The following is a 27,140-nucleotide window of genomic DNA, read 5'->3' as shown; positions in this document are numbered from 1 at the left end:
TGGTGCGTATTGAGTCCATTTCGGATCACTGATCAGTTTGGTGCCAAATCCTGTTCTCTGGAGACTGTGCAATAATTGGACGGTATACAGCTTGATCAGTTGCCATTTTGCTCTAACTGTGCCCAAAGTCAGGCTTATTGTGACTTTGGCTGCAAGTATTTCTGTTCCTGAGCGGGGCCACGAGGCGGCTAATCCTCACCTTGAAAACTTGTACGCACCGCTGATTCTCCTACCCGGGTGGTTAACCCTTTGTCCTCATGATGCTGCACTGCTCCTGCCGTGTACAAAGCAGTAGGGAGTGTTGTTGATAAAAGTAGCCTGGTGAGTGCAGACAGATGACAGACCATTACAGGCTAATGGAACTGCCTATATTTTGGCTTCTAGTTCGGGCCAGCTGACTGACTGTTGTCAAATTTGAGCCATGGATTATTAACCTAATGCTCAACCACTGTTCGTGGGGGGGTGGGGTGGAGAGCAATCTTATTCACGAAGGGAGCTCTGTACTGTATATAATTTGAGGCACTTGATGTTGTTCCAAGAATGGGAAAATATTACAACAGCTGGATCTTTGCTGTGTTTACCTGAACAAATCAATCCAGTAGCTTTTATTACAGGGGAGGGGGAGCGTAAAACAGTTGAACTTCTGCACTGTGTCCAAATAAATAAACCCATGAGAAAGCACAGTGTGAAAAAAAGCAAATTCAAAAGAGAATCAGTATTACTAAATGCAATTGAGCTACCGTAAGATATAATCATGAGTGAGTGAAAGGCATCAGGCATCCTCTCCACAACAGTGGCACTATTATTACAGAAACAATTTGTAACATATGTACGACAATTTGTATTTTTCTGAAAATTGCATCTGTTTAAACTTCACGTGCCAGAACCCGAAGGTTCCCCCCACCCACCCGCCGTATCAGACCTTCACTGTGAGGTTGTTGCTGTGATATTGAATGCTGATTGTTCGTCATTGTTGATAGCTGCCTTGCCTCTGCTGTTACTGCACCCCGATGAAGCTCCGCCAAGTTTCACTTCAGAAAGAACAAAGTCGTTTGTATGTATTGATCAGTATGATGGCATTTGCGGGATGAGTTCAACATATATAAGAAATGTAGTGAATTTCTGGATAGTTTATTTTTAAAACTGTATTCTGTGAGGTCCTGTATCTACATTAAGGTGTTGTTGAAAATATGTTTTTTTTAAATTTTGAGATAACACAATCATTAAAATTCATAATATGAGTAATACTATGTGGCTATCAGAGAATGACAGGCAATAACCATGGGGTTGATTTTAAGCCTACCTGCATTACTTAGCCGATCGTCACTTGACCCTTACCTGCCATTGCCCATTTTAATCTGCAGGGCTCTGCAGGCGGATGAGGCGGCCGCCTAATGCAGGCAGGGGCCTCGTGAATTTATGCAAGTCGTGGTTCTATTACGTCAATAGGATCCTGATTTCATTTTAACCAAGGCCTGAGCAGGGGAACCACCGTGGATTTCCCGCCAGGCTGAAGCAGGTCTTCAGACAGAAGAGACCCTCTCAGGGTAAGACAAAACTTTCTTCTGTGGGGCTTGGAGCTTCGGGAGTGCTACTCTGGGCCCCACAAGGAAAGTTTCAGCCTCCCCTGCCCTGGACTTCCCCTATCCTCCCAAAACCCCCTCCCCATGACTTACCTACTCGCCAGTGCTGGACTGGGGCCTCTGAACCGCCCAAACGTCCTCTCCCGTCCTCCGGCACATTGCCGCTTTCTACCTGCAGGCAGCTGATCGCAGCACAAGTTGAAATACCCTAAGCCTCAAACTTAGGCCAGCGATTGCATTCCACACTTACCCTGCCCACCCGAAACCTGGTCAGGGTTAAAACTGACCCCCTTAGTTTTAAGTATATTTGACAACCCATTCCTGGAATTTATAACATTATCTAGACTTTTCATTTAGTTACTGGCATGTAGCTCACTGTCAGGTTTGTTCAGTTCTAAGCTGGTAATGGGTCAGCTTCTATGCAAATGACACATTCACTACAATGTGTGCTTCAGGTTGTATAACTTGCAAAGAGACCCACACCATCGTGGGCTGAATCTACAGCTATAATTCATGCAGAGTATCCAATTTTTGAGGTATCTATATCAAGTGAGTGTCTATTCAGTAGCATAAGGGTTAAGGGAAACTGTCTCAGCTGAGCACAAAAAGGTATCTCTTGAACCCATGGAAGTTACAAGAATAGATCACTTATATAATTTAAAAATTCACCAGCTTTCTATTATGGGATCAGTAAATGTACGTAAATACTTTACAGCCTATTGTTCTCCTTCAAATAGTCACCGTGTCAGTTAGGAACCTGCAGGAAAAACAGTCCTAATGATTCTCTTTGCTTTGTTTGGCAGATAAATTGGTCACTGATGATTATGCACACTGTTCAGGTTTGAAGTAACAGAATCAGAGAGCTGTGCAATTCCTCTGTGCACTTGCTACCATTCCCAAGACAGAGACAGAGATAAGTAAGAAGGAACTGAGGCCACACAAACATACCCGTCATCTCTAGAAGGAATGGATACTAAATAATGATGTCTAGGTGGAACAGGGATTTAAAGACACAAACTACATTGCAGAAAAGGGAAAAGCATTCCATCAACAGGAATGAGCCATCTTTCTTGCATAAAGGAGGGGAATGCCATGACATCTACTGATTTGAGGCCCTATCAGTGGTTGCTGCACTTCTTTGCTCACCCCTGCTGGGACTGACTGAATTGGTACTTACCTGTTTGATCATCAGCCACTGCTTTTACTTTTGCGTGAGGTGCACAGCACACCTGACAAGCCTACTGCAGCAATCACTGCAGCTTTCAAGAGGTACAGTCTCCCACCAGCCAACCACATCAGAAGGAACATGGGATGTCGTCAAAGCTCTGAGGAGAAGGAGGCAGCCCGGCGCTCCAGGCGGATTGATCGGCACCTGCGCTCAGAGAGTCAGCGCCAGCGCCGCGAGATCAAGCTCCTACTGCTGGGGACCAGCAACTCTGGCAAGAGCACCATTGTCAAGCAGATGAAAATTATCCACAGCGGCGGGTTCAACTTGGAAGCATGCAAGGAATACAAGCCCCTCATTATCTACAATGCTATCGACTCTCTCACGCGCATCATCCGTGCACTAGCCACCCTCAAAATAGAATTCCACAACCCAGACAGAGCCTATGATGCTGTTCAGCTCTTTGCCCTGACTGGGCCTGCTGAGAGCAAAGGAGAGATCACACCTGAACTGCTAGGGGTAATGAAGCGCTTGTGGGGTGACCCCGGCGTCCAGGAGTGCTTCTGCCGGTCCAACGAGTACCACTTGGAAGACAATGCAGCCTACTACCTGAATGATCTCGACAGAATTGCGGCAGCTGACTACATCCCAACAGTGGAGGACATTCTGCGGTCAAGAGACATGACCACAGGCATAGTGGAAAACAAGTTTACTTTCAAGGAGCTGACATTTAAAATGGTGGATGTAGGAGGGCAGCGGTCTGAACGGAAGAAATGGATTCACTGTTTTGAAGGGGTTACGGCAATAATTTTCTGCGTGGAGCTGAGCGGCTATGACCTGAAACTGTACGAAGATAATCAGACAGTAAGTGAATGTCTTGTTTTTTATCTCAGTCGATGTGTTTTTCAGATCCTTCATTTGGTAACCATCATGTGCAATTCCTATAGTTTGCACCATCAAGTATTATTTTGGAACCAATTATAATTTTACTGTTAGTTTAATAAATAGGCATCTATCTGAAATGATCAATAAACTGAATAGGCTGGCCCATTCAACGAATAAAGATTTAATTAAGGCTTGCTATCCTTATGTCTGTTTCAGTTTAGATAGCTGTCTATTATTCTGATTAAATCATAGTTTCAGCTACTGTGAACTATTACAATTTTTCTTTAAGTCGTTGAAACAGTTGCTGCCCTTGTTCAATAGTAGCACTGAGCGCTCAATTGTCAGAATACTGAAAGGGGTGTCTGGAGTATCTTGTGAGGATCTCAACTATCCTCAGTATAGTCAGAAAGTGCAACTTTCAGCCAATCAGAATGCTGCAACTGCATGCTCACGTTTTACTTCTTCCTCATGCAAAGTCATCAAAGGTCAGCACGTTAAGTGGACTGGATTCAGTTTAATGAAGGCTTTAGATTTCAGAAATGCTGGCTGAAAGTTAGGTCAATTGAAGACTGCACGTTGAGATTGTGCTATTCCTGAAACAAACTGATGCTCCTTGAACTTCACCTGAACCCTGCCGTCTCATGTCTGTTCCAATCCCAGTTGCTAAAGTTCCATATGCACACTGTAACTTCTTTTCAGTGCCTTAACAACTCATTCCCTAAAAAGTGATGTTTGAAGTTAGTTGTTTTCACTTTAATAAACCATTTAGTATTTTTATTGCTTCTAGTATATTTAAATTGCAGTGCATCACTTTCAATAGTAGCAGTAAGCGCTCAATTGTCAGAATATTGAAAGGGGTGTTTGAAGTATTGTGTGAGGACTTTTGTGCAATCAGTAATGTTTCAGGTGTGCTCCATTGCTACATGACCTGAAATATTATTGATTGCATAAAAGAAAGATCACTGTATGAGATTAATTTGGGTTAATGTTTTGCCTTGAATGATTGGTTCAAAGCCAAATGTGCAACACTTTAGCTTTCTGCTAGTGAAAGAGTTAAGCAGCACCCTTAGTTTTCTTATCAAATATTTCATGCGCTATTTGCCAGATGAACAGAGATTACTCTGTGAGTCAGCTGAGCTTTAGTGCAACACATTACAGTAACTATTACCATGGTTACTGAAGTGGATGAGTTTGGGTGAGGAATTAAACCTTGATCAATTTGCCACTGTCACTATTGGAGGCCACAGTTCGTTTTACAGAACAAATAAACAGGTGGACATCTTACTGCCCCCCACCTCCCCACGACACCCCACCCTTTTCAGCTCTCTCCCCACTCCTTTGGCTTGTTCCAATCTGGCTGGTTGCTATAGCTCCAGTTTCTCAGGGCAGCATGGTGACAATCTCCCATTTCCCGGCAACCAGCTAATCAGCTCTTAAACCCTGGCTACCGAATGCTGCTGTGCATGGCAGCACTATCTTACATAGATTCAAGAGTTATTTGATGAGTGTCGAAGACCGTCTGCCCTTGACACCTTGTCCATGTAATCTGTAGAGCGAATGACAAATTATCATCTAAGGCAGAAGCTGTCAGTTCAACCAGTAAAATAATCGTAGCTTCAACTGGCCACATACATCTGTTGAACTTTAATCCTTCGGTTTTAGCAATACGCCGAGTGTACCAATAAATAGTACCATACACGATCAATAATTATTCATTGCTATCCATACATGAAAAATCACCAGTATTAGTTTTATTGATTTAATTACTTTCGCAGAAGGTGATGAATATATGGGACAGAGCCTGCGAGATAGTGGAGGATAGTGCTATTAAATCCAAGAGAACTGGGAAGATATTTGGTAGGAAAATAAATTGAGGGTATGAAAGACAGAATAGTGTGTGGTATTTTTCAACCTTTGTGGCCAACCAAACGAGCTACAATGATTTATTCCAGTCCTGTTACTACCATTCTTGATAGAATAATGGAAATTACAGCACAGAAGGAGGCTATCTAGCCCACAGCAGCAGTGTCGGTACTATACATCTAATTTTATTTTTTGCTATTGATGTAATAGAGCCAAAAAAAAGAAACATGTCCATATTATATTGGGTGTTTCAGTTCCAAAATAATTGCATCTACATCTTCAGATAAACAAGGCCTGAATAATTCCAAACAGCTATGTACCTCTTAATTATACAGCTCCCCTCGTACACGTCTCACGGCCAGTTACAATTAGGAGAAAATATGTATGAGAAGTGGAAGGTGAATGCAGAGACTAGAATGAGGAACTGAAGGCACAGTTGAAGAGGAGGATCTTGCAGAGGTTTTTGAAAGCAGGGAAGGAGGGGGTAAGGCAGAGGGAAGTGGGTAGAGAAATCCAGGAGTGTAGGGACTAAACAAGAGGCCAATAATGTCGGAGTGGAAGAGTGAGGGACAAGGAGAAGTCTGGTGTTAGAGGAGCAATGGGTGCGTAAAGGAGCATAAGGCAGGAAGCGATCACTAAAGTTGTGTGGGTGAGGCAAACTGGGTTTTCAACACAAGAATAAGAGTTTTAAAATTGACATGTTGGGTAGGGTTGCCAAGCCTCCTGCAGTCTCCAGGAATTAAAGATTAATCTCATAGACACTGCTGCTGTTTGTTTTTCATTTTCTTTGAACACTTGTTCATTAGTTATAAAAATATTGAAGATGAGAAAAAAAACTTTGCCCACACAGAACGGTTGGAGGCGGGAGGTCATGTGATGAAACTTCCAGGTATACTACCAACTGGAGTTGTCAACCCTACTGTTGGGGAATGGGGAGCCAGTGGAGTTTTGTGAGGACAGGTGATGGAAAAGCGAGACTTAGTGTAGTTGAGGATACAGGGTGTGGCGTTGTGGATGAGTTGAAGCTTGTGGAGGGCTGGTGTGGGTGGGCCAGCTGAAAGAGTGTTGAAGAGTTGATGAAAGTATGGACTAAGATTTTTGCAGCAGATGGGGAGAGACAGAGATGGAGGCAGGCAACTTTGTAGAGGCGGAAGAAAACAGTTTTGATAACAGAGCGGACGTGAGGGAGGAAACTGAGCTCAGGATCGAATAGGACCAAAAGTTCCATACTTCCTGACCCAGCTTGAGATGGTAGCCCGGGAAGTTGACGAACTTGAGGTTTTCCGTGAACCAGCATAATGGAACGTAATTTTTTAAATCTTTGCATTAAAAAATATTCCTTGATGTGTTTAACAGTGGTGACCTGGTGTAGTTTTATTAATACAGCTGAAAATGGGTTTATCACAAAATATAAGCTTTTTTTAATAAGAGTGTCTAGTCCTCCACCTGCGAGTAATGACTTTAAAAAAACTATTCTGAATCATTTATGTTAAATCCGTGAATCTTGATGTATGGTGTCCTTCAATAAATCGACAGAGACTGCAGAGGAACAATCAACAGGAGTTTACTGGATGAGAGTCACCCAAAAACTAACAGTACAGATCCCTACTCAGGGTTTATATACAGGTGTGGTCACTGCCGGTACTACAGTATACAGGAGCTGTAAAAAGTAGTTCTCCCCTTAAAGGTGCATACACTACAATTCCTCCCCTTTTAGATTAACAGTACCATAACATTCATTTAACAATTAACACTTTTAACATGCAACATTAACAGAAAATAGTCCATTTATAAATTCAGTCTTTGGGGCGACTTCCTGATCCTTTCTGGATAGCGCCTTTCCTGAGTGTCTTACTCTTGGTGCGGAGGCGATTCTGCCCCCCTGTCGTCGGTTGGTTCATCAGCTTCCGATGCTACTGTTTCTGGGGTAGATGCGACCTGTATGTCGGGTTCATCACCAGGTACGCGAGACATGGGGTTGACTCATTCCTGTGACGCTAGGATCTGGTCGACATGGCGTCTCACAATGTTCTCCCCAACATCCACTGTGTACATTAGTGGCCCCTGCCGTGTGCATATCGTTCCTGGTTGCCATTTCTCTGTTCGGTAGTCAGGGGCCAAGACTGGTTGCCCTACATTGAAGCTCCTTGTCGGCTTCTCATTGATGTGCTGGAATTGCTTATTCTCAACATTTCTTCGTACATTTGGTCTGAGCAAATCCAGACGAGATCTCAACCTTCCGTTAAAGAACATCATGGCTGGGGTCTGGTTGGTAACTGCATGTGTCGCATTTCTGTAGGCTAACAGGAAATTGTCCACCTTATGCTGCAGTGGAATGTCGTCATCGCACATGGCCCTTACTGCCTTTTTAAAGGTTTGTACGAACCTCTCAGCCAATCCATTTGTGGCTGGATGATACGGGGCGGATGTGTAATGCCTTACCCAATTCCTTCTCATAAATTTCCGAAACTCTTCGGACACAAACTGTGGTCCGTTATCAGAGCAAATCTGCTCTGGCAAGCCGTTCCTGGCAGATATGGTCTGTAGGACTGCAATCGTTTTCTCCGTGATGGTGGAGGACATTTTGATCACCTCAGGCCATTTCGAGTGCGCATCCACGGCTATTAAGAACATTGAGTCCATGAATGGATCAGTAAAATCAATATGCACCCATTGCCATGGAGAGGAGGGCCACTCCCATGGGTGTAGAGGGGCATGTGATGGTGCATTTTGGACCTTCTGGCATCCTGAGCAGCTCTTTGTCAGGTCCTCGATTTGCTGATCGATCCCCGGCCACCACACATAAGCCCTAGCAAGGCTTTTCATTTTCACTCCTCCCAGATGGCCTTCGTGAAGCTCATTGAGCACTCTCTCCCTTAACTTGGGTGGAATTACCACTCGGGATCCACACATCAAGGTCCCCTGGCATACTGACAGCTGTTCTCTTCTGGATGAGAATGCTGGCAACAGTGAGTCGCCATGTGTTGGCCATCCCTTCACCGTCAAATCATATACCCGAGACAGTGTCGGGTCATTTCAGGTCTCCTTCTCTATATCCGCGTTAGTTACTGGCAAGCGTTCAATTATAGTTGAATAAAATATTTCGACAGGGTCCACTGCTGGTGCTTCCTCCGCAGTAGGCAGTGGCAGGCGTGATAGCCCATCAGCGATTCCATGCTGTTTCGTGCCCCCTTATACTCTATTTCATATTGGTTCGCCCCTAGAAAAAGGGACCATCTTTGTAGCCGTTGCGCAGTCATCACCGGAACGCCCTTCTTTGGATTAAAGATGGAGACAAGTGGTTGGTGGTCAGTCAGCAAGGTGAACTTCTGCCTGTGCAGATAGTGGTTGAACTTTTTCACTCCCCACACTAGGCTGAGGGCCTCCCTGTCAATCTGGGCGTAGTTACGCTCAGCTGAGGTTAGTGACCGAGACGCAAAGGCTACTGGCCTCTCCAAGCCGTCTGGGAATTTGTGCGACAGCACCGCTCCAATACCATAGGGTGATGCATCACACGCCAGCCGAATTGGTAGTGCTGGGTTGAAATGAGCCAACACCTCTTTTGATGTGATCAATTCTTTGCACTTCTGGAAAGCTCGTTTACATTTGTCATTCCACTTCCATGGTACCCCTGTTTGCAGTAGGGTGTTCAGTGGGTGTAGTACTGTAGACAAATTCGGCAAGAACTTATGGCAGTAGTTCACCAGCCCGAGGAACGACCTCAGTTGTGACACATTTTCCGGTGCTGGAGCCTTGACTACTGCCTCAATCTTTTCAGGGGACTTATGTAACCCCTCTTCATCAATAACGTGGCCACAATACGAGATCTGCTTCTGGAAAAACTCGCATTTGTGGCGATTAGCTCGGAGCCCATATTCCTTCAATCTAGTGAGCACCTGCTCCAGGTTGGCGAGGTGATCACTGTCATTTTCGCCCGTGACCAGGATGTCGTCCAAATAACACTGGGTCCCTGGAATCTCTTGCAGGACTTGATCCATTGCCCTTTGCCAAATAGCCGGAGCTGATGCTACCCCGAACACCAGCCGGTTGTATTGGTAGAGACCTTTGTGAGTGTTGATCGTGAGGTACTGTTTCGAGGCTTCTTCTACCTCCATTTGCAGGTACGCCTGGGCCAGATCAATCTTAGTGAAGCGTTTTCCTCCAGATAGCGAGGCGAAAATATCTTCAATCCGCAGAAGCGGATATTGTACCGTGTGAAGGACTGGGTTCACTGTCACCTTAAAGTCCCCACAGATGCGAACCTTCTTTGGTTCCCCAGGCGTATTACTCAACGACCTCTTCATTACAGGAACGATGGGTGTAGCCCACTCACTCCAGTCCATTTTGGACAGTACTCCAGAACGTTCCAAACCTTCCAGCTCTGCTTCGACGGCTGGGCGGATCGCATAAGGCACCAGTCTGGCCTTAAAAAACTTTGGGCTTGCATTTTCCTCTATTTTGATCATCGCTGTTATGCCTTTTAGTGTTCCGAGTCCCTCCTGGAACACTTCTTGTGCGTCAGTTAGCATTTTTGACAGTCGTCCAGGTGTGACGTCGTCATCCTTTTTGGCATCTACCGTCAGTGCTTGTATGGCATGCCAATCTAACTGTATCTTCCGGATCCATTCACGTCCTAGTAGTGGTGGTCCTCCATCTGGCAATACATATAGGTCCATTTTTGGTGTTTCCTTGCCGTTGTATATCACGTTCACCCTTATTTTTCCTTTGGGGTAGACTTTTTGCCCCGTGTACGTCTTCAAGACAATCTCTGTATCTCTCAAGGGTATATGTGAGAATAGTTGCTTGTAGTCCCTTCGGTTTATGACTGTTAGGGCTGATCCTGTGTCCAATTCCATTTTCACTTGGACTCCGTCTATCTTGAGCGTGACCCAGATAGTTTGGTGATCCTCCATTTTGATTACACTATGTAGTTTCAGACAACCCAGCTCCTTGCTTTCGGAGTCTGTATCACTTTTCTGTTTGTCTGAACTACTCTCCGTCACCTTATGTACCTTTTTGTACTTCTCCTGTGGAGATTTCTTGCTGCTGGTTTTCTTTCCCGACCTGCAGACTCTTGCTATGTGTCCTACTTTTCCACACTGTCTGCACACTTGGTCCTTGAACCAACAATCCTTATGGTCGTGTGTTGTTCTGCCGCAGCGATAACACTTCACTGCTCCATATGACATTTCATTTGTGCCATATTCTTGCGGTCTCCGTTGTATCTCTGCAGCGCCCCGTGCGGCTGCTTCGTGTGATACTGCCATGCTGAAAGCCTTGTCCAGCGTAAGATCCTTTTCTGATAGAAGCCGTTTCTGGGTTCCTTCACTTTGAAGCCCACACACAAACTTGTCCCTTAAAGTATCTGCTAGTCACGTTCCAAACTGGCAGTGTTTCGATAGCTTGCGCAGTTCCGTTAAATACTCAGCATTACTTTCGTCTTTATGCTGGTTCCTTTTGTGAAACTTAAATCTTTCTGCTATCAGCAGCGGTGTGGGGTTTAAGTGGTCCTGTAGGATTGCCACTATGCTTTCAAAATCCTTTTCCACTGATTTCTCTGGGTTACTAGGTTTCGCAGTAAGCCATACGTTTTTGCACCCATGGAATTCAACAATACCAGTGCTTTCCTGGCATCTGGCACTTCATTCGCCTTGCAGTACACTTCTATGCGTTCTACATATGTCACCCAATCTTCGACTTCATTATCGAACACTGTGACACTGCCACTCTTTGGCATCCCTGGGTGTGGTTAGACTGGCTAAAAATGGCGTCTCCCGTGCTCTCCCTTCTTCTCCGCTGGCTCAAAATGGCGTCTCCCGCGCTTTCCTTTCTTCTCCCACGGACGCTGCTCAGCCCTTTAACACCGGCTGCGCTCTGCGCATTTTCCTGCGCGCCTCTCTCATTGACGCCGCTCGGTCCTGAACCCCGGCTGCGCCCTGTGCGCTTTACCCTCTCTCTCTTTTTTTTTCCGTCGACGCCGCTCGGTCTTCAACCCCGGCTGCGCCCTGTGCGCTTTACCCTCTCTCGTTGACGCCGCTCGGTCTTCAACCCCGGCTGCGCCCTGTGCGCTTTACCCTCTCTCTTACCCCGTCGACGCTACTCGGCCTTTTTCTGTGCCGTCGGTCGGCTCCAGCCGCCGCTGTCCGGGAAGGGTCTGCGCCGTACCTGCTGCCAGCCCGCTGCGGTGGATTGTCACGACTGGAGAACCAAGTCCAGCTCTCCACAGCCTCCTCTGCGATGCTCAAGTCCTCTCTGGATGGTCGACGCCCGCACTTCTGGACTCAGCCTTCCCCTTTCACTGCTCTCCAGGAGCGAATCCCTGGGAGGTGATGCAGAGTTGCAGGTAGTTTTGAATCCACTTGTCGCCAATGTTAAATCCGTGAATCTTGATGTATGGTGTCCTTCAATAAATCGACAGAGACTGCAGAGGAACAATCAACAGGTGTTTACTGGATGAGAGTCACCCAAAAACTAACAGTACAGATCCCTACTCAGGGTTTATATACAAGTGTGGTCACTGCCGGTACTACAGTATACAGGAGCTGTAAAAAGTAGTTCTCCCCTTAAAGGTACATACACTACAATTTACTAGTTTCATTGGTGTACACTCGTCAGTTTCTTAATAAATGAAACATTTTTTAACATGCTAAAATGTGCCTACTCGTGCCTACACGCCTAAGAAAATGAGCTTAATTTGCAGAGCCTCCAAGAATGGCTGAAACTCAATATACACATTATTTCGAGGTGGGTGCGTGGCCAGTTTTATGGGCGGGCTGGCTATGGGAAAAAATTATTTTTGAACCAGCGTTAAAGATCACAGAAAATCAATTTACTTAATTCCCCGATCTTTTGCGCTGGTTTGGCCAATTCACTCGGGTTGTGCTGATAAAACTAGCGCAAACTAGTGGAAACTCTACCCGTTTGTTAGTATTAACTCTTATCCTGAAATAAACAAGAGCAATTACATACATTTCTAAAGCATTCCTCGTGTTCAAAAATCTCAAAAAGCCTTTTATGAGGTGGAGGAAAGATAGTGAACTCCAAGCAGAAGGGAGAAAAAGAGAAGGTTTTCTGAAAGCTGGAAGGGTGGAAGGATCTATGGCAGAACTTCCAGAGGATCAGGGTGCAATTACCAAAAGAGGAGAGACCAATAGTGAGACAGAAGGAGCACAGGACACGGTATACTCTGATTGACTGCCGGTTATTCCTGTGGCATCACTGGAGCACCCATACAGTAGGGTGTTTAGTTGATGTATTGCATACATTAGTTTCACTGGTGTGACATTAATAGAAGAAAAAACAGAATTCCATATAGTTGGCACCAGAAATATGTTGTTACGAGAGCCATACGGTTTAATAAAGCATATTTATTGGTATTCGACATACAGATTGTTCGCTACACAAGATCAGGTGGCATGTTCATAATTTAGTGCTGGCAGAATAAGTGCTGTAGCTGGGTCTAAATCTTGACTCTCCAGTCCAATATTTTGCATCTTCAAAGGTTTCAATAATTTAATTTTATGCTTTCCAATTACCTTCATGTTCCATTTACACAGCAGCAGTGTTGGGAAACCTCTTTAATATCAGCTTGGCTCAGTTGGGAGTATTCCTGTCTCAGAGTCAGAAGATAGTGGGTTCAAGTCCCACTATGGATTGAGCATGTAATCCAGGCTTACACTTCAGTGGAGTACTGAGGGAATGCTGAACTGTCGGAGGTGCTGTCTTTTGGGTGAGATGTAAAACCGAGGCACGTTCCGCCCTCTCAGGTGGATGTAAAAGATCCCATGGCACTATTCCAAGAAGAGCAGGGAGTTCTCCTGGTGTCCTGGTCAATATCGCTCCCTGAACCAACATCACTAAAAACAGATCTATTTGTGGAGCCTTGCTGTACGCAAATTGCCTGCTGTGTTTGCCTACATAACAACAGAAACTTCGCAACAACGGTTGTGAAGTACTTTTGGACATTTTGAGAATTTGATAAAGTGCCATATATATTAAAGTTCTATCTTTAATGTTACTAAAATATGCATTTTCATATACTGGACTGCATTGTGTTTCAGAAATCCATTAGGAACACAGGAACAGGAATAGGCCATTCAGCCCCTCGAGCCTGTTCCGCCATTCGGTGAGATCATGGCTGATCTGCCACCTAACTCCATATACCTGCCTTTGACCCATATCTCTTAATACCTTTGGTTAACAAAAAGCTATCAATCTCCAATTTAAAATTAAAAATTGATCTAGCATCAATTGCCGTTTGTGGAAGAGAGTTCCAAACCTCTACCACCCTTTGTGTGTAATAGTGTTTCCTAACTTCACTCCTGAAAGGTCTGGCTAATAATTTTTAGACTATGCCCTCTAGTCCTAGAATCCCCAACCAGCGGAAATAGTTTCTCTCTATCTACCCTATCTGTTCCCCTTAATATCCTGAAAACTTCGATCAGATCACCCTTAACCTTCTAAATTCTTGGGAATACAACCCTAGTTTGTATAATCTCTCCTCGTAACTTCAGTCTGGTATCATTCTGGTAAACCTACACTGCACTCCCTCCAAGGCCAATATATCCTTCCTAAGGCGTGGTGCCCAGAACTGCTCACAGTACTCCAGGTGTGGTCTAACCAGGGTTTTGTATATATTCAGCATAATTTCTGCCCCCTTGTACCCTAGTCCTCTAGATATAAAGGCCAGCATTCCATTAGACTTTTTGATTATTTTCTGTACCTGTCATGACTTTTTAATGATCTATGCACCTGGACCCCAGGTCTCTTTGGACAACCACTGTTTTTAGCTTTTTACCATTTAGAAAGTACTCTGATCTATCCTTTTTCGGTCCAAAGTGGATGACCGCGCATTTGCCTACATTGAAATCCATTTTACACAGCTTTGCCCATTCACTTAATCTATCAACATCCCTTTGTAATTTTATGCTTTTATCTACACTGCCTACAATGCCACCTATCTTTGTGTCATCGACAAATTTGGATATATGACTTTCTATGCCGTCATCTAATTAGTTAATAAATATTGTGAATTGTTGAGGCCCCAACATGGATCCCTGCGGGACACCACTACTCACATCCTGCCAATTTGAGTATCTAGCCATTATCCCTACTCTCTGTCTCCTGCTGCTCAGTCAATTTCCTAACCAGGTCAATAATATGCCTTCAACTCCCTGGGCTTCTACCTTAGATAACAGTCTCTTATGTGGGACGTTATCAAATGCCTTCTGGAAGTCCATATAAATAACAACCATAGACACTCCCCTGTCAAACATAGAAACATAGAAGATAGGAGCAGGAAAAGGCCATTTGGCCCCTCGAGCCCGCTCCGCCATTTAATGAGATCATGGCTGATCATCCTGGTTCTGTTCCTGGGACTGGGGACTAGGGACAGGGTCACTGGCAAGGCTTGGAAGCTAAGCTAGAGCCAGGCCTGGTTAGTACCTGGAGGGGTGACCATCAGGGAAGACCAGGTGCAGAAGGTCACGGAAGGAGCCCCGAGGAGGGGCGGTTGGTGAGAAGGTCACGGAAGGAGCCCCGGGAGGAGCGGCTGGTGAGCAGGCCCGGGCGTTGGGCTGAAGATTGTCGGACAGGAGGAATGGTGGAAATGGAATGGCGGCGCGCACCGACGCAGCGGCTTTGCTTCTCCCAGTCATGGGAGCTTGCAAGATCACATTTCGTTGTTCATGTACTTGTGCAATGACAATAAAGTTGAATTATTATTATTAAATTCAGTACTCTGTCCCTGCTTTCTCCCCATATCCCTTGATCCCTTTAGCCACAAGAAATATATCCAACTCCTTCTTGAATATATTTAATGAATTGGCCTCAACTGCCCTATGTGGCAGAGAATTCCACAGGTTCACCACTCTCTGGGTGAAGAAATTCCTCCTCATCTCAGTCCTAAATGGCTTACCCCTTATCCTTAGACTGTGACCCCTGGTTCTGGACTCCCCGCCATCGGGAATATCCTTCCTGCATCTAGTCTGTCTAGTCCTGTTAGAATTTTATAAGTTTCAATGAGATCCCCTCTCATTCTTCTAAACTCTAGCGAATATAGGCCTAATTGACCCAATCTCTCCTCATACGTCATTCCTGCCATCCCAGATATCAGTCTGGTGAATCTTCGCTGCACTCTCTCCATGGCAAGAACATCCTTCCTTAGATAAGGCGACCAAAACTGCACACAATACTCAAGGTGTGGTCTCACCAAGGCCCTGTACAACTGCAGCAAGACATCCTTGCTCCTGTACTCAAATCCTCTCGCTATGAAGGCCAACATACCATTTGCTTTCTTAACCGCCTGCTGCACCTGCATGCTTACCTACAGCGACTGGTGCACAAGGACACCTAGGTCTCGTTGCACTTCTCTTTTTCCCAATCTATTGCCGTTCAGATAATAATCTGTCTTCCTGTTTTTGCCACCGAAGTGGATAACCTCGCATTTATCCACATTATACTGCATTTGCCATGCATCTGCCCAATCACCCAACCTGTCCAAATCGTACTGGAGTTTCTCTGCATCCTCCTCACAGCACACACGCCCACCCAGCTTTGTGTCGTCTGCAAACTATGGTCAACTACTATAGTCACCTCTTCAAAAAATTCAATCAGGTTTGTCAGGCATGACCTAGCTTTCACAAATCCATGCTGGCTCTCTCTGAGCAACTGAAAATTTTCAAGATGTTCAGTCACTCTATTCTTAATTATAGACTCCAGCAATTTCCCAATAACAGATGTTAGGCTAACTGGTCTATAATTCCCCGGTATCCCTCTCTCGCCATTCTTAAAAAGCGGAGTGACATGCACAATTTTCCAATCTAAAGGGACAGTTCCTGAATCTAGAGAACTTTGGAAGATTATAAATAACAACAGAAAATGATGGAAACACTCAGCAAGTCAGGCAGCATCCGTGGAGAGAGAAACAGAGTTAATGGGCTGGATTTTGCCAGCGCTCAGAGTGCTGGTTTGGAGGCGGGTCCGCTGTCAAAATAGCGAAGTTGACAGCGGGTAGGAAACCTGCTGTCAACCTGCCTCCACGCGAGTCTCCCAGGTGTCGGGTCTGTTTGTGCAGAACTGACCCGACAGCAAGCGACAGGGGAAACAATTTATATCATTAAATGGCTTGTTAACAGCCAATTTAATGCTATTTTGAGCCTACCTTGCAATTTTGCGTGCTCCCCACGGGTTAACCGCTGCTTGGGGAACACGCCAGCTCACCTTGTCGTGAGTTGAGTCTGCTTTGATTTATCTGATAGCCTGACGGCTGCAGAAGTGGTATAATGGAAACCGTGTTGCTGCTGTTACGTTTCAGAGTTCAGAAACTGTTGGTTACTGCATTTGTAAGACATATAGAGATTTCTTTAGCTTGCAAGTGTTTAGAGCCAAATCTATATCCAGTGCCACCTCATTGGAACAACCTCTTTCACTATTGACAGATCACTTCTGTCATCTCACCTACAGCTGCCATCTATTGCAGCAACATCGGAGCCATTGAAAAAATCACACCTTGGCCCTTTGAATCTTTCCACGATCAGCCCCAACACCAGGCACACCAACATCACCAACAACATCCCCAACCTTCTCCGCCATCATCTGATGCTGCATAGGACACAGGGCATCAGCCCCTGACAACATTGCTGCCCGGGAGGCCAGCGATGGCATCACCATGGCCAGATTTACTTCATTTGACGCTGTAAACCCTGGCTGCCACATGATGTGCCAGGTTGACACCATCCCACACCAGCACTGTGAAGCATCCCATTAATGTCCAAGCCATTCCATGCACACTCATCACTATAGCGGGGGGGCGGCGGCGGTGGGGGGGGTGGTTATCTCTCAACATTTACTGGAACTCAGTAAGACACTTCTCAAGGTGCGCACAGATCTGTCCAATAAGGTGAAGTGTTGAAAATATAGATTTCACTGTATGACAACACATTACCAGAAACTTCACATGAACATTGGCTAAGCCTCTCAAGTGCCTACCCTTGTGTGTTGTTATTTGGTATGCTCGCAGGAGGATGAGGGTGAGTGTGAGGGGTGACTAGTGAGATTGGGGAGTGATAATGTAGATATAGAGGGATGGGTGGAGGTGCAAGGTAAGTTGGTGTGAGAAAGGATGTGCAGGAGTAGGTTAGGGAAGGCAGAGTGGTGGGGATACGATGAGTGGCACAGCAGGGTGAGTTTGAGTGTGGCATTGCAGTAACATTTTGTAATCTACTAAGATCTTGAAAGGTTGGTGCCACTGCAGCCAGGCACTCCTGATGGCATCCCTGCTTGTGTCCTCCTGTGCAATGTGCAACCAGGCTGCGTTGATCTCCTGGGGAGGTCTCTTCCACCCATGGGAAGGGAAAAGAATCTCCCTGCATGCTGTGACTCTGACTCCCTCCATAAGCATATGGAGTCATGTGTGAGCCTGGGTGCAGATGTGCACCTTTGTGCAGTGCTGGTCAGTGTTTGCAGCACCTCAATGCTGCAGAACACTGACAGCACAACTGTCAAAATCAATGTGGCCGTGGTCCCTTTAAGGAAACCGGCTGATGACACGTCGTCAAATGACGTCATCAGTCCCACTTCCTATTAATTGGCCAGGAATCCCACAGGGCGGGCTTAAGATGGCTAATCTGTGGAAAACCTTTTTGAGAAAGCGGCTGCAGATGGGAGCCGCTAACCAGCTCTCCCGCCGCCATCCCGCCTCCGCAGGGAAAATCCAGCCCAAGTTTTCAGATCTGTGACCCTTTGTCAGAATGTTGGAAGATTATAGTTAGGGCATCTGCAATGTGCTCACCTACTTCCTTTAAAACCCTGGGATGGAAACCATCTGGTCCTGGGGATTTGTCACTCTTTAGTGCCATTATTTTCTTTATTACTGTCATTTTACCTACGTTAATTTTATTGAGTTCCTGTCCCCGATTCAATATTAGTTTCTTTGGGATTTCCGGCATGCTTTACATAGGATTACATAGGATATACAGCACAGAAACAGGCCATTCGGCCCAACCAGTCCATGCCGGTGTTTATGCTCCACTCGAGCCTCCTCCCGTCTTTCGTCATCTAAATCTATCAGCATAACCCTCTATTCCTTCTCCCTCATATGCTTGTCTAGCCTCCCCTTAAATGTATCTACACTATTCGCTTCCACCACTCCCGAGTAGCGAGTTCCACATTCTCACCACACGCTGGGTAGTTTCTTCTGAATTCCCTATTGGATTTCTTGGTGACTATCTTATATTGATGGCCTCTAGTTATGCTCTTCCCCACAAGTGGAAACATTCTCTCTGTATCCACTCTATCAAAACCTTTCATAATTTTATAGACCACTATTAGGTCACCCCTCAGCCTTCTTCTTTCAAGAGCCAAGAGACCCAGCCTGTTCATCCTTTCCTGATATGTATACCCTCGCATTTCTGGTATCATCCTTGTAAATCTTCTCTGCACCCTCTCCAGTGACTCTATATCCTTTTTATAATATGGCAACCAGACTGCACGCTGTACTCCAAGTGTGGTTTAACCAAGGTTCGATACAGGTTTAGCATAACTTCCATACTTTTCAATTCTATCCCTCTAGAAATAAACCCTAGTGCTTCGTTTGCATTTTTAATGGCCTTGCTAACCTGTGGCGCAACTTTGAGTGATTTGTGTAGTTGTACTCCGAGATCCCTTTGTTCCTCTACCCCACTTAGACTCGCACCCTCCAAGTGATAAGTGACCTCCCTATTCTTGCTGCCAAAATGTAATACCTCACATTTGTGTGTGTTGAACTTAATTTGCCAATTATAGACTCCAGGTTTGTCAGGCATGACCTAGCTGTACTTTGTTGCAGTCCTCCCCAGTATTGACTATTCCCCCCAATTTGGTATCATCTGCAAATTTAGAAATTGTGTTTTTGATTCCAAAGTCTAAATCGTTAATGTAAATTGTGAACAGCAGTGGTCCCAGTGGAACACCAGTACCCACCTTCTGCCACTGTGAATAGCTACCCTTTACTCCCACTTTCTGCTTTCCGTCTTGAAGCCAGCTAGCAATCCATTCTGCTACTTGACTCCTGACTCTGCATTTTCTGACCTTATTCATTAATCTATTGTGGGATACCTTATCGAAGGCCTTTTGAAAATCTAGATAAATTACATCTACTGCATTACCATCGTCTACTCTCTCTGTTACCTCTTCAAAAAATTCAATAAGGTTGGTCAAGCAAGATTTTCCCTTTTGAAATCCATATTGACTATTCATTGTTATATTTTTTGTTTCAAGATGTTCTTCTATTCTCTCCTTTAGTAGGGATTCCATTATTTTTCCTACCACCGATGTTAAGCTGACAGGTCTATAATTCCCTGGACATGTTCAATCCCCCTTCTTAAATATAGGTATTACGTTAGCTATCCCCCAGTCCTCTGGCACTACACCTTTTCCTAACGAATTATTAAATATCTGTAGTAATGCCTCTGCTATCTCTTCCCTAGATTCTTTTAAAATGCGTGGATGCAATCCATCCGGACCAGGGGTTTTATCCTCTTTGAATTTGATTAGTATATTTAATATATCCCCTTTTTTATTTTAGATGCACTTATCTCATTACTCATCTCACCATCCAATGTCATGTCCAACTGTTCTATATCACTGGTAAATACCGAAGTGAAATAATGATTTAATATTTCTGCCATCTCCCTATCGTTACCTGTGGTATTGTCCTGTCCATCCCTTAATGGCCCTATTCCCATCCCAACCTTCCTTTTTTTATTGATGTGCCTGTAAAATATTTTACTATTTTGTTTTATGTTCCTTGATAATTTAATTTCATAGTTACTCTTTGCCTTCCTAATTGTTTCTTTGACTTCTCTCCTAATCCCTTCGTATTCTCTCTTATCATGTCCTCCTCTGCTGTCTATGTACTTAATGTAGGCCGATAAATCCCCAGGGCCTGATAATCTACATCCTAGGGTACTTAAGGAAGTGGCCCTAGAAATAGTAGATGCATTGCTGGTCATCTTCCAAAATTCGATAGACTCTGGAACAGTACCCGTGGATTGGTGGGTAGCTAATGTTACCCCACTGTTCAAAAAAGGTGGTAGATGGAAAACGGGGAATTACAGACCGGTAAGCCTGACGACATCGGTAGTGGGGAAAATGCTAGAGTCCATTATAAAAGATGTAATAGCAGAGCACCTGGAAAACAGTGACCGGATCGGACAAAGTCAACATGGATTTACAAAAGGTAAATCGTGCTTGACTAATCTACTGGAATTTTTTGAGGATGTAACTGGTAAAATAGATAAGGGAGAACCAGTGGATGTGGTGTATTTGGACTTTCAAAAGGCTTTCGATAAGGTCCCACATAAGAGGTTAGCGTGTAAAGTTAAGGCACATGGGATTGGGGGCAAGGTATTGACTTGGATAGAGAACTGGTTGGCAGACAGAAAGCAAAGAGTTGGAATAAACTGCTCTTTTTCCGAGTGGCAGGCAGTGACTAGTGGGGTACCGCAGGGATCAGTCCTTGGATCCCAGCTATTCACAATATATATTAATGATCTGGATGAGGGAACTAGATGTAATGGCCTAGAAATTCGGTAGGCTTAGCGCCGCATTTGAGGCGCTAGAGGGCCTAGCGCCGGAGTTATGGCCAGTTGAGAAATTCCCTGGGGCCCTAAATCGGCGTTGCACCGGTAGCGCTGCGCCGGCACCGATGGCGTCATCGGTGTGCGCAGCGTCCCGGTTGCCGTGGTAACCCGGCCCCAAGCCGAAATTCAGTTGCGCCCGCCTCGCCCGTGGCAGGCGCAACTAAGACTCTGGCAACAGAGTCTTCCCCCAGTGTGCGCCGGCGCATAAAGGTGGAGCGGCGGCCGGCCGCGTTCCCGGCGGCCGCCTGCCCGCACCTCCCTTCCCGGACACCTGCATTCCCCCCCCGCGGCCCTGATCAGTGTCTCATGCGAGCCCGGCACTTCCCCGAGGTGCCGGGCTCAGATGTCGGGTCAATCCGCCGGACAGTTGTCGGCTGCAGGCAGCTCCTCCTTAACAGGAGGAGGAGGCCTGCAGTTCCCCCGCCTGCCGCACCGCATCGGGTGCCGCAGCGGGGGATTAGCGCCGGGAAACCCAAGTTCACGCCCGTTTTGAGGCGCTAAAGGAGGGTTTTAGCGCCCGCCGCCGTCTGGGCCCGGCGCACCCGAATTTTCGTCGGGCGCTGCCGCATTACCGCTGGCGCAAACTTTCTGGCGCTACAGCCCTGGCAAGACCAGAACCCAATTTCTAGGCCAATATCTCCAAGTCTGCAGACGACACAAAGCTGGGTGGGTGTGTGTGCTGTGAGGAGGATGCCGAGAAACTCCAGTATGATTTGGACAGGTTGGGTAATTGGGCAGAAGCATGGCAGATGCAATATAACGTGGATAAATGCGAGGTTATCCACTTTGGTGTCAAAAACAAGAAGACAGATTATTATCTGAATGGCAATAGATTGGGAGAAGGGGAAGTGCAACGAGACCTGGGTGTCCTTGTGCACCAGTCGCTGAAGGTAAGCATGCAGGTGCAGCAGGCGGTTAAGAAGGCAAATGGTATGTTGGCCTTCGTAGCGAGAGGGTTTGAGTACAGGAACAAGGATGTCTTGCTGCAGTTGTACAGGGCCTTGGTGAGACCACACCTTGAGTATTGTGTGCACTTTTGGTCGCCTTATCTGAGGAAGGATATTCTTGCCATGGAAGGAGTGCAGCAAAGATTCACCAGGCTGATACCTGGGATGGCAGGAATGGCGTATGAGGAGAGATTGGGTCGATTGGGCTTGTACTCGCTGGAGTTTAGAAGAATGAGAGGGGATCTCATTGAAACTTATAAAATTCTAACAGGAGTAGACAGACTAGATGCAGGAAGGATGTTCCCGATGGTCGGGGAGTCCAGAACCAGGGGTCACAGTCTAAGGATAAGGGGTAAGCCATTTAGGACAGAGATGAGGAGGAATTTCTTCACCCAGAGAGTGGTGAACCTGTGGAATTCTCTTCCACAGACGGCAGTAGAGGCTAATTCATTAAATATATTCAAGAAGGAGTTGGATATATTTCTTGTGGCTAAAGGGATCAAACGATATGGGGAGAAAGCAGGGACCGGGTACTGAATTTGGAAGATCAGCCATGATCGCATTGAATGGCGGAGCAGGCTCGAGGGGCCGAATGGCCTACTCCTGCTCCTATCTTCTATGTTTCTATGTTTCCTTACCCTCAATTGTTTCCTTATGTCTTTATTCATCCATGGAGTCTCATTAGCATTTAGTTTTTGTTCTTTCCTTTTGGCAGAATATATTTTTCCTGCACTCTGTTGAACACCGTTTTAAATGTTTCCCATTGTCGTTCTACATCATTATTTGCCAATATTGTTGCCCATTTTATCTTCCCAAGTTCTATTCTCAGCCCCTCAAAATGTCTAATCTCTGCATTTATACAATCTAGCACTTCAGAGCTGCTACCAGGGGGCCTATACACTACTCCCACTACAGTCTTAAATCCTTTCCTATTTATTAATTCAACCCATAAGGTCTTCACTGGCTCCTTACCTCCTTACCCAGCATCTAAGCATTGACCACGCTCAATCAGCTCCGATGGACCGGATGGGTCACATTGTCTGCATGCCCGATACGAGACTCCCAAAACAAGCGCTCTACTTGGAGCTCTGGCACGGCAAAAGAGCCCCAGGTGGGCAGAGGAAACGCTTCAAGGACACCCTCAAAGCCTCCTTGAAAAAGTGTAACATCCCCACCGACACCTGGGAATCCCTGGCCCAAGACCGCACAAAGTGGAGGAGAAGCATCCGGGAAGGCGCCGAACACCTCGAGTCTCTTCGCCGGGAGAAAGCGGAAGCCAAGCGCAGGCAGCGCAAGGAGCACATGTCAACCCAAGCACCCCACCCACCCGCCCCTTCAACCACCGTCTGCCCCACCTGTGACAGAGACTGTAGGTCCCGCATTGGACTAATCAGTCACCTGAGAACTCATTTTTAATGTGGAAGCAAGTCATCCTCGGTTCCGAGGGACTGCCTAAGAAGAGAAGACCACTCTTTAAATCCTCTCTTATCATTGAAGTGATTTCATCCCTAATCACTAAGGCTACTCCTCCCCTTCTGCCATTTTCCCTATCTGTCCTGTAAACCTTATAACCTGGTATATTTAGTTCCCAGTCCTGGCTGTCCTGCAGCCATGTCTCAGTAATGGCTACCATGTCATACCCTTCAATTTGAATTCGTGCCTGCAGTTCATTCAATTTATTCCTTACTAGCTGGGGGAGCCCGGCGTTGCCGAAGCTTTTTCGAGGGCATGTTGTTGTTGGAAGAGAGAGAGCGAGCGAGTGGGGGGGGGGGTGAAGAGAGAGAGAGAGCGGGGGGGGGGAAAAAGAGAGAGAGAGAGAGAGAGTGGGGGGGGGAAAGAGAGAGAGCGAGCGGGGGGGAAAGAGAGAGAGCGAGCGGGGGGGAAAGAGAGAGAGCGAGCGGGGGGGAAAGAGAGAGAGCGAGCGGGGGGGAAAGAGAGAGAGCGAGCGGGGGGGAAAGAAAGAGAGCGAGCGGGGGGGTAAGAGAGAGAGCGAGCGGGGGGGAAAGAGAGAGAGCGAGCGGGGGGGGAAAGAGAGAGAGAGACTGGGGGGAGAGAGAGCGAGAGCGAGTGGGGGGGAAAGAGAGAGCGCGACTGGGGGGGAAGAGAGCGCCCCCTCTCCCTCACTCCCCCCCTCTCCCTCACACTCCCCCCCTCTCCCTCACACTCCCCCCCCTCACACTCCCTCCCCCTCTCCCTCACACTCCCCCCCTCACACTCCCCACTCGTGTAATCACTGTCTCCCCCCCGTGTAATCACTGTCTCCCCCCTGTGTAATCACTGTCTCCCCCCCGTGTAATCACTGTCTCCCCCCCGTGTAATCACTGTCTCCCCCCATGTAATCACTGTCTCCCCCCCCCGTGTAATCACTGTCTCCCCCCGTGTAATCACTGTCTCCCCCCGTGTAGTCAGTCTCCCCCCGTGTAATCACTGTCTCCCCCCCCCCGTGAAATCACTGTCTCGCCCCGTGTAATCACTGTCTCCCCCGTGTAATCACTGTCTCCCCCCCGTGTAATCACTGTCTCCCCCCGTGTAATCACTGTCTCCCCCCCATGTAATCACTGTCTCCCCCGTGTAATCACTGTCTCCCCCCATGTAATCACTGTCTCCCGTGTAATCAATGTCTCCCCCCCATGTAATCACTGTCTCCCCCGTGTAATCACTGTCTCCCCCCCCGTGAAATCACTGTCTCCCCCCCCCATGAAATCACTGTCTCCCCCCGTGTAATCACTGTCTCCCCCCCCCGCCGATGTAATCACTGTCTCCCCCCACCCCCCCCACGACCCCGTCTCCATCAAGGACACCGATCTTGCTCCCCCACCAGCTGGGAACAGCTAACTCAGCACAGACGAGGAATGCTGAGCGGCGGCCGGCGCTGGGAGCGGGCTCTCGCGGGCGGCGCATGCGCGGTCAGTGCGGGCGGCGCATGCACGGTCAGTGCGGGCGGCGCATGCGCGGTCAGTGCGGGCGGCCTGGCGGCCGTTAGCGAGCGGGAAACTTCGGGCGGCCCGCCCGCGCTACGGCCGACACCGTGAAACCTGAGAGGGGGAAGTAGAGAGAGACAGGGAAGAGGAGAAGGAGAGAGAGAGGGAAGAGGAGAGAGGGAAGAGGAGAAGGAGAGAGAGGGAAGAGGAGAAGGAGAGAGAGAGAGGGAAGAAAGAGAGAGAGAGAGAAATTTTTTGAGCTTCAGGCCCCGAGTCCCCCCTGCGCGAGGGTGAGGAGGAGGGGGGGGCGGTTGCTAAACACAATATAAAACTCAAATAAATTGTTAATTAATTCCCTAACACATAATTCAAATATTTACCTTACTTCCCTAACACACTGAAAGTGTGGGGAAAAAATCGTGAAAAATCAAGATGGCGGCCACTCACCTCGGTTCAGAAGGATAAGGCCCACCCACACACGCACCGATTGGTTGACTGGTCAGGTCACCGAAGCGTAGGATTGGTCAATCGTCGAGTCACTCGACACTCAACTGTAGGATGGCACGCGCCAGGAACCCGCCGTACGATTGGTCGACCTCGACGTCACACGGTCGCTAATGAGATGCTAATGAGCGGAACGCTGAACGTTTTTCGGATACCGCGGGCGCGGTTTTTGTCCGGCCGAAACGTAAATACGCCTATGACCGGTCCGGAATCGCAAGCTTTCTTTTGAGGCGACGCGCGCGTCGGTACGCTCTGTAACTTTCAAACGTATAGAACACAGACAGACAGACATCGGGACAGACAGACATCGGGACAGACAGAAGAGCCGCTTTATATATATAGATACTCCGTGTGTTTGTATAAAGAACACTTATTTGGGCCACGCACCCTAGCCTGTCCTTCAGCTCTGATGCTTGATTCACATGTTTCTTATTTCTCACTCCTAGTTTAATCGCTTTACATCTTTTAGTTTTCCCTTTACCTGTAGTGTCTAAAGTACAATTTCTGACTGCTACTCTACTCGCTTCCCTTTCATTTGTTTTTGAACGACTAGTTGCACTACAATTTCCACCTGAGCCCTCCCCCGCCCATTTACTCGTTTAAAGTCCTTGTGGCTGCCCTATTTATCCTTTCCGCTAGGGCCCTGGTCCCAGACCGGTTCAGGTGGAGCCCATCCCAATGGTACAGGTCCTTCCTGTCCCAATACTGGTGCCAGTGCCCCATGAAATGGAACCCCTCTTTCCCACACCACTCCTTTAGCCATGTGTTTACTTCCCTAATCAGCTTATCACTATGCCAATTTGCACGTGGCTCAGATAATAATCCAGAAATTGTAACCCCTGAGGTCCTGTTCTTTAAGTTAGCTCCTAATTCCTGGTACTCCCCAAACAGGATCTCTTGCCTACTCTTCCCTATGTTGTTGGTCCCAACATGAACCACAATGACTGGATCCTCTCCCTCCCTCTCCAATATCCTTTCAAGCTGGTTCGAGATGTCCCTCACCCTGGCACCAGGTAGGCAACATACCATGTGGAGCTCTCGATCTTGCTTACAAAGGATTCTATCTGTCCCCCTAATTATAGAATCCCCTACAACTACCACATTACACTTCCTCTCCTCCTCCTCCCTCCTTTGGACAGCCTCCTGCTCCAAGGTGCCATGGTCTGCATTCTGGATGTCCTTCCGACAGTCCTTATCCTCACAGGTAGCAAGTACACTGTACCTGTTGGATAGGATTAGTTTCTGTGGATCCTCGTTCCCTTTCTTACCTGGGTTCCCCTTACTCTGCACACTATCGGTCACACCAAACCCATTCTGATCCTACACCTCTCTACTTGTTGTGACTGAAGTCTGTAGCAAACTGTCCAGATACTCCTCCCCCTCCCTTATGTGTCGGAGTGTCTCCAACTCGCACTCCAGCTCAATGACTCTGAGCCGGAGAGATTCGAGATGGAGACATCGACTGCAGATGTGTTCGCTCGGGACAGTCTCGCTGTCCACAAACTCCACATACTGCAGTCCAGGCACACAACCTACCCTGCTATATCTTAGTTTAACCTTATTTTTTTTATTTAATAAGATAAAGTCTTTATTCAACAACTATTTATAGTTATATTAATTAGTTTAAAAACATAAACATAAGAACATAAAAA

At 46.8% G+C, this 27,140-nt stretch overlaps 1 protein-coding gene across 2 annotated transcripts in view; it reads left to right on the top strand.

The window, feature by feature from the left end:
- gnaz (guanine nucleotide binding protein (G protein), alpha z polypeptide) overlaps window positions 1-27,140 on the top strand; it is a 386,031-nt gene that overhangs the window by 110,204 nt on the left and 248,687 nt on the right. For both annotated transcript variants that reach the window (XM_085962000.1, XM_085962001.1), the window contains exon 2: window positions 2,387-3,612. In XM_085962000.1, the coding sequence (XP_085818126.1) occupies window positions 2,890-3,612 (723 nt within the window). In that variant the 5' untranslated portion in view covers window positions 2,387-2,889. The remainder of the gene's footprint in view (window positions 1-2,386; window positions 3,613-27,140) is intronic.

The sequence above is a fragment of the Somniosus microcephalus genome, chromosome 19 (genome assembly GCF_052327205.1).
Source record: "Somniosus microcephalus isolate GS21.2 chromosome 19, FLI_Smic_1.0, whole genome shotgun sequence".
Lineage (NCBI taxonomy): Eukaryota > Metazoa > Chordata > Chondrichthyes > Squaliformes > Somniosidae > Somniosus > Somniosus microcephalus.
This window is presented reverse-complemented; position numbering and strand designations above follow the sequence as displayed.